The 7,803-nt window shown below is 47.4% G+C and overlaps 2 protein-coding genes across 3 annotated transcripts; both read left to right on the forward strand.

Annotated features, from left to right (window-relative positions):
• The first annotated feature begins 561 nt into the window (after positions 1–561).
• LOC135708862 (uncharacterized) lies at positions 562–3,542 on the forward strand. Its single transcript, XM_065231036.1, has 2 exons — positions 562–3,463; positions 3,529–3,542. The coding sequence occupies exons 1-2, from the start codon at positions 562–564 to the stop codon at positions 3,540–3,542; spliced, it is 2,916 nt and encodes a 971-aa protein (XP_065087108.1).
• Positions 3,528–6,524, forward strand: LOC135708868 (uncharacterized). Of its 2 annotated transcripts, XM_065231042.1 has the most exons (3): positions 3,528–6,188; positions 6,249–6,323; positions 6,377–6,524. In XM_065231042.1, the coding sequence occupies exon 1, from the start codon at positions 3,580–3,582 to the stop codon at positions 5,941–5,943; it is 2,364 nt and encodes a 787-aa protein (XP_065087114.1). In that variant the 5' UTR covers positions 3,528–3,579; the 3' UTR covers positions 5,944–6,188; positions 6,249–6,323; positions 6,377–6,524. The 2 variants fall into 2 exon arrangements, with proteins under 2 accessions (XP_065087114.1, XP_065087113.1); XM_065231041.1 differs by having other exon boundaries at positions 3,528–6,323.
• Positions 6,525–7,803: the final 1,279 nt, after the last annotated feature.

Here is a 7,803-nt window from a genome sequence, read left to right on the forward strand (position 1 = left end):
AGCACATCCGTCACATCATCCGTGATTTTTCCGCCAAATACACTATGTCCTCCATTCATGCAAAATGTGCCAATGCCATTCCACTCACTAATGCCACCCCACTCGCTCATGCCACCCCAGTCGTATATGTCGCCTTATTATTTGATGCCACCCAATCAGTCAATGCAAATTAATTGCCCTATGTCAATGCCACCAATATCGTCGTATCGTCTGTCAAGTTCGTACGCTTCGTTTTCGGGAGTGAACAACGGGTCATGTTATACAGTGCCATCAAGTTTCGCTCAGCCTATTCCGTCAGTGCCCAGCACCGTGCCACCAACGCCCAGTCATGTTGTACCAACGACCGTCCCAAGGGAAAGACTTCGAAAACAGCTACCGGAGCCACTGCATCCAGAGAATCCTCTGAAAACCAAGCAACAAATTTTGGAGGATAACACGAGCCAGTATTCCGAAGCAAGTTCCAGAAGGTCCACCAAGCAGAGACAGTTGAAGTTGGAGTTGCAAATTCTGGACGAAGATAGGAAAGTACAGGAAGCAGAAGAAGCACACCGACGCGAATACATGCGCAAACGACACGAGCTGTTGAAGGAGATGATCAACGAGAATGGTTCGATGACCGATGGGGAGAAAGAGCGATCGGACAATAGGATAGCTGAGTGGCTTAATGGATCTTCTGACGCAGATATCTGTTCACAGAAGTCACACGATATCAGCAGATTTGGCGATCCAGAACCGATCCCAGCAAGAATTCGCCCTAACCAAGGTCCCAATCCACTACCAGTAGATCACCCAAGCGTGACTACAGGAAGCAGACATCCACGTTTTGACCAGCAGCCAGGCAATTTCATTCCGATTCTACGTTCTACTCCAAGACAGATGCCATCGGACGATGACAACAACTTGACACGTAATCAAGTCGCCGCTCGCCAAGCCGTTTCGCGAGAACTCCCCCAATTCAGCGGAACTCCGGAAGAATGGCCGTTGTTTTACTCAACGTTTACAACAACGACCACCATGTGTGGTTATACGCAAGAGGAGAATCTGATACGCCTGCAGAAGTGTCTAAAAGGGAAGGCGTACGAAGCGGTTAAGTGTAGATTGATGCATCCTGCCAACGTTATGGGAATTATATCTACTCTGAAGATGCTGTACGGAAATCCAGAGATTATCGTGCAGAATATGGTGACCAAGATCCATGCTACTCCAGCTCCGAAAGCGGATAGGTTGGATACACTCATCGAGTTTTCGCTGGCTGTGCAGAACCTGTGTGCTACGATCGACGCATGCCAATTGGAGGAGTATTCGTACAACGTTGCCCTGTTGCATGAACTTGTGGATAAGCTTCCTCCAGGGTTCAAAGTGGAATGGGCTAAACATCGTCGAACTATACCACGGGTGAATCTCGAGGCATTTTCGAAGTGGCTGTACGAGTTAGCGGAAGTAGTGTGCCCGATCGCAAATTTACAAATCAGCGAGTCAAAACCATTGCGTGGTAACAAGAAACCTCCTGCCTTCCTCAACGCGCACAGTGGAGAGACGTCATACAAGCTGGAAGACAAACTGCATCATCAAGTGAAGAGTGGCCCAGCCGGCTCCGACTCCAAGACGTGTGTGGTATGCAAGGGCAGCTGTCCAAATCTGGATAAGTGTCACCGTTTCAGTGAATTGGGGTACAACGCCAGGTGGGCTGCGGTGAAGGAGTTCGGGTTATGCCGGAAGTGCCTCCGGAAACACAACGGTACGTGTAAATCCAAGCAAGTTTGCGGGAAGAATGGGTGTACATTTAAACACCATCAACTTCTCCACAACAACCAACGTGATGGAGCTGCCACCAACGTTTCCAGAGCTTCGGGCGAGAACTCCGCTACAATTGCGCAAAACACTTCCGTTCGTGAATGCAATGCTCATCACAAATCCACAAACAAAGGACTTTTCCGAGTAGCGCCGGTTATCATCCATGGACCGGGTAAGTCCATCAAGACCTTTGCGTTCCTGGACGATGGGTCGTCACTCACACTTGTGGATTCATCGATAGTGCAGGAGTTGAAGCTACAAGGAAAATCGGAACCGTTATGCCTCAAGTGGACTGGCAACAAGAGGCGAATGGAGAGTGATTCAGTAAAGTTGGACCTTGAGATTTCCGGAACAGGAGAGATACAGAAGAAATATCGCCTCGCAGGAGCTCATACTGTTGCTAGTCTGGATCTGTTCCATCAATCCGTAGATATGCGAAAGCTGAGTGAACAATATTCTCATCTGAAGGGTATTCCGATCGAGTCTTATAAAAATATTCAACCACGAATCTTGATCGGAATCGATAACGCCAACCTCACATTTCCACTCAAGGGAAGGGAAGGAAAGATGTACGAACCAATCGCAACGAAAACGCGTCTTGGATGGATCGTCCACGGAGGTGCGGATACCGGAGAAGCTCTAGTGGGGCACCACAGCCACAGCGTCCAGACTTGCCCATGCAGCGAGCGGTCCGATGAAATGTTGCGGCAAGCTGTACGTGACTACTTCTCTCTGGATGGGCTTGGGATCTACAAGTCGGAAAAGCTTCTCATCTCTAACGCAGAACAGCGCGCGCAGCGAATACTGGAGTCAGCCACCCAGAAGGAAAGCGGTCGATACGAAGTTAGCCTTCTATGGAAGTTCGACGACATCAAGTTACCCAACAGCAAACCGGCAGCTTTACGGCGTTTCCATTGCTTGGAGGCTAGAATGAAGAAGCAGCCGGATCTAGCGGAAGTATTGCGAGAGAAGATCGAAGATTACCGACTGAAAGGGTACATCAGGAAACTTTCTGACGAGGAGTTGCAAACTTCACAAGAGCGGGTGTGGTATCTGCCGTTGTTCCCGGTGTTCAACCCAAACAAACCCGGAAAGGTGAGAATCGTGTGGGATGCAGCAGCTAAAACCAACGGTGTTTCGCTGAACTCAATGCTCCTGACAGGGCCGGACCTTCTCACACCGCTTGACTACGTTCTCTACCGGTTCCGAGAATTCCTAGTGGGGCTCAGTGGTGACATCAGGGAGATGTACTTGCAGGTGTTCATGTGCAAGAAGGATCAGCATTGTCTCAGAGTGCTCTGGTGCGACGACTCGTCTGGTGACCCAAGCATCTACGTGACACAAGTTATGCCGTTCGGTACCTGTTGTTCGCCAAGCTGCGCACAATACGTGAAAAACCTCAACGCCCGCAAGTTTGAACGAGAATATCCTGCAGCCGCTCAAGCGATCACCAAGCAACACTATGTGGACGACATGCTGGTGAGCGTCGAATCAGAACAGGAGGCCATTCAGCTCGCCAGGGATGTAAAATTCGTGCACGCTCAAGCTGGGTTCGATATGCGAAACTGGATTTCCAACTCACCTGCAGTCGTGGAGGCAATGAAGGAAGAGAAGACCAACGAGAAGAGCTTAAATCTCACGATGGAACTGGGAACAGAGAAGGTTTTGGGTATGTGGTGGTGTACGTCTACCGACACGTTCACCTACAAGCTTTCACCAAAGCATGACCGGCAGCTGCTCGAAGGTAAACGCAAACCGACGAAGCGGGAGGTTCTACGGACGTTAATGGCTGTCTTTGATCCGCTAGGACTGATATCGAACGTGCTCATCTACCTGAAGGTTCTCTTCCAAGAAGTTTGGCGAGCTGGCATCGGATGGGATGACGTGATTCCGGAAAGTCTCAACGAAAAATGGGAGAAATGGTTGGAGATTCTACCGAAGGTGCAGGACATCAGCATACCTCGCTGTTACCGTTCCTTGACGGAACTGAGTCCACACACGAACATCCAATTGCACACGTTTGTCGACGCAAGCCTGTCAGGCTACGCAGCGGTCGTTTATCTACGTTTTGAGCAGGGCAGCACTGTGGAATGTGCTATCGTAGGTGCGAAGACTCGGGTGGCTCCCCTCAAGTTTGTGTCCATACCGAGGTTGGAGTTACAGGCCGCGGTCATCGGAGTCAGGTTGGCTGATAGGATTACGAAGTCCTTGTCGTTCAAGGTTCATCAGCGGTTTTTCTGGAGCGACTCGCGTGACGTCCTGTGCTGGATCCGGTCAGATCATCGGCGGTATTCGCAATTCGTTGCATTCCGCATCAGTGAAATTCTGGAAACAACGAACATAGCAGACTGGGGTTACAAGCGGTCGAAGGAAAATGTTGCTGACGATGCTACCAAGTGGCAGGGTATGCCAAACCTCACCGAAGATAGCCGGTGGTTCAAAGGACCCAGTTACTTGTGGGAACGTCAAGACCGCTGGCCATCTAATCCGTACCGTGAAGCTGGCACCGATGAAGAACTCCGTGCAAATCTCTTCTACCATCAGGTGCAACCTCAACCAATCATCAACGTTCGCGAATATTCTTGTTGGGGGCGCCTGTTACGAGTCACAGCTACAATATTTAGAGCCGCACGCAACATGCGCAGCAACGCGAACAACACAGAACGCATCACTGGTCCGCTATCAGCTGAGGAACTGAAGCATGCAACTAACTATCTGCTTCGACTTGCTCAGGCAGAAGCCTTTCCAGACGAGATAAGTGTCCTTAGCGCGGGTGCTGCCAGCAAGGCGTTGCAAACGTCGAGTACGATTTACGTACTGAACCCTTTCATGGATGAGCAGAAGGTACTTCGGATGCATGGCAGGATCAACGCATGCGAGAACGCTTCCATGGACGCTAGGAATCCAATAATTCTCCCGAAAGATCATCATGTCACATGGCTCATAGTAAAGGATCATCATGAGCGGTACCATCATCAAAACCACACTACCGTCGTGAACGAGTTGCGGCAAACATTCCGGATCCCGAAGATCAGGCGGCTATTTCAACGAGTAAGAGCAAGCTGTCAGGAATGCAAAAACCTAAGGGCTGTCCCACGTCCACCTCCTATGGGCGACCTTCCTGAAGCAAGACTGGCGGCATTCACGCGGCCGTTTTCGTTCATTGGCATTGATTATTTCGGTCCTTTGTTGGTGGCAGTAGGGCGTAGAACTGAAAAGCGGTGGGGTGTGCTTATAACATGCATGACTATACGGGCGGTACATATTGAAATTGCACATTCGCTTAGTGCGAATTCGTGCGTAATGGCATTGAGAAACTTTATGGCACGGCGAGGCGTACCGAGAAAGATCTATAGTGATCGAGGCACAAACTTTACGGCAGCAAGCAAGGAACTTGTGGTGGCGAATGAGGATCTTGAGGCGGCGCTCACGGAGATGGACCAGGAGATGTTAATCAAGGAGATAGTCAGTCCCGAGACGGAATGGACATTTCTTCCTCCAGCGTCTCCCCATATGGGAGGAGCCTGGGAAAGGCTAATACAGTCGGTGAAGAAGAATCTCTCAGCGATGAAACCAGGGCGAAATCCAACCGACGAAAGTCTCCGCAATATGCTGATCGAAGTGGAAAATATCATTAATTCCCGTCCGCTTACGTACGTTCCGGTGGAGGATCCAAGTGCTCCTGTATTGACACCCAACCATTTCCTGCTGGGTTCCTCCAGTGGTCTCAAACCATCCACGGTGTTCGACGATAGTGCAGTGGTTCTACGACGGTCATGGTGTGCATCACAGGTAGAGGCGAATATTTTTTGGAGACGATGGGTACGAGACTACCTGCCGGACCTAACCAAGCGAACAAAGTGGTTCAACGAGGTCAAGCCGATTGAAGTGAACGATATTGTGGTAGTAGTCGATTCTGGATTACCACGGAACTGTTGGCCTAAGGGAAGGGTCATCTCAGTCAACAAGGGTAAAGACGCACAGGTGAGGTCAGCGGCGGTTCAGACCCAGACGGGCATCTACGAGCGTCCGGCGACAAAGCTGGCCGTCCTTCAGGTTCGTCGCGATGAGGAGGTAAACCAAGGTCTTGGCGTACCCTGGGGGGAGTGTGGCGACCCCTCGGTCGGCGCGCCTCACCACCTGGGTTAGATCAACCGTGCATTCACATCGAAATGATTTTTATCACCAGCTCGCGGTTGATGACAACTGTCAAGTTGCTGACAACGAACGGGAGCAGTGTGGCGTGCGTTTTTGAGGTCATTTTGGTCAAGTGCAAATTTATTACCCTACAATCTCTTACAAACTACAATTATTAAAAGCTAAAATAATAGTGAACTGTAATCTGAATTAAATTTACTTATACTCTAATATCGACAGTTAAGTGTAACGCTACGGTAAACAGTAAATTATAACATAACATTGAGTTGAAAACTTACAGTTAAAATCTCTTAAAGCTAACCTTAAAACTAGAGTAAAAATCTCTTTGTGGAACCATACATCGTGGAAATCGAACTGGGCTGCCGTATACGGTAATAGAAATATGAAACCAGAAAAGACAGATTATTAATATAATGAATTACAGCAAAAACACATATAGAGGACAGGAAAATAGGAACAAAGGTCGTTTTACCAACAATTGAAAACACTAAACGTAAGTAGCCACTGTGTACAATGTTTGAAAATTGCCTAATTAGCTACACTATTGTAGGATTTTTTTAATACACGCTAGTTATTAAAAAACCGGAATATTATTTCAATTCCCGTTGGCCGAGCGCCAACAATATGCGCTTGAAATTTTATCGTGTATATTGGGATAATATGAGCGTTAAATAAATGCGCCTCCAAAATAATTCAAGTTAACAAAAAAAATTGAAAAATGAATTTGATGATATCACCTTAATTTTACAGAAAATAGATCTCAATACATAATTTCATACCAATGCACACTGGAAATCATTTCGGATCTCTTATTTAGCCATTATTTTATTGAAATTTCTTGGATTTTATTCCAAGGCTAATGGCATTTTCATAATGACAATATGGCGACAGAGGACAGCAGGCAAGAAAAACACCAAGCCCAATTTCTTAAAATGTCTAATGCTTACATTGCACACTGGTTCAGGAATGCAACCTAGCGGAGCAAAATTAATAACTCCGAAACGAAGCATTTCCGCGACTTGGTGTCTTCGGCAAAATTTCTCGTCATAATAAGGACCATCTATTGACATAAACAAATAGTTCAAAACTCTTCCGCAAAGATGGTGTCACAATCTAACTTCTTTCTCTGACGTTTTGGAGACTTGATGTCTTGGGCAAAGTTGTTTATCTTGACAAAATGAACAGCTCTTTCAAAGACGTTAAATTTCCACTGTCTACTGATTCCAAGTTATATGGAGTTGGAGCTAGGACAACTTTTTAAGGAAGGTACAAATCGGTTTTTTCATCTCTCTTTATCAAACTCCCCCTTTGGAGAGAGATGGTGAGGGGTGTCCCCCCCCCCCCGCCACCACTGGTAAAAAGAGATGAAAACCGACCCGGTCAAGTACCAACGGTGTGTTGGAAACAGTTCTACCGGTTACTGTACCTTTCGACCATTGACAGTAACTCTATGCTTTCATCTTCTCCATCTATCGTATAAAAATTACCACTACAGTCTGTTATTTGAAATTAGCATCTTCAACTATGCAAATCGTTGACTTCACGTAGAAGTAATACTAAAACATATAGCAAAAAAAAAAAATTGGATTATGGTAAGGATACGAACCCGCGTTCTAAATCTGGTATTGATTATCCTCTCATTAACAGGCTCCCACTTGATGAGCGCAGCACTTGCCTGGACGCTAAGTAGAAGACCAACTTCACGATGGCGGGAAGCGTTTTCACCTCTAATACCAGAATATAGTAGTACCTGTCGCGACGGCAGTTTGTGTTCTCCAAAGTTTGGCCAACGAACTTCACTCAGTCCCAGGATTTCTAGCTTCATGCGTCTTGCCTCGTTGGCGAATTGTG

This window comes from Ochlerotatus camptorhynchus, unplaced genomic scaffold (genome assembly GCF_037179485.1).
Source record: "Ochlerotatus camptorhynchus isolate MF236.1 unplaced genomic scaffold, CSIRO-AGI_Acam_v1.1 ptg000336l, whole genome shotgun sequence".
In the NCBI taxonomy this organism is placed as follows: Eukaryota; Metazoa; Arthropoda; class Insecta; order Diptera; family Culicidae; genus Ochlerotatus; species Ochlerotatus camptorhynchus.

Bases quoted from the DNA above. Each gene is read 5' to 3' on its own strand.
- LOC135708862 (XM_065231036.1), top strand. From the start codon at position 562: ATGCGCAAACGACACGAGCTGTTGAAGGAGATGATCAACGAGAATGGT.
- LOC135708868 (XM_065231041.1), top strand. From the start codon at position 3,580: ATGGCTGTCTTTGATCCGCTAGGACTGATATCGAACGTGCTCATCTAC.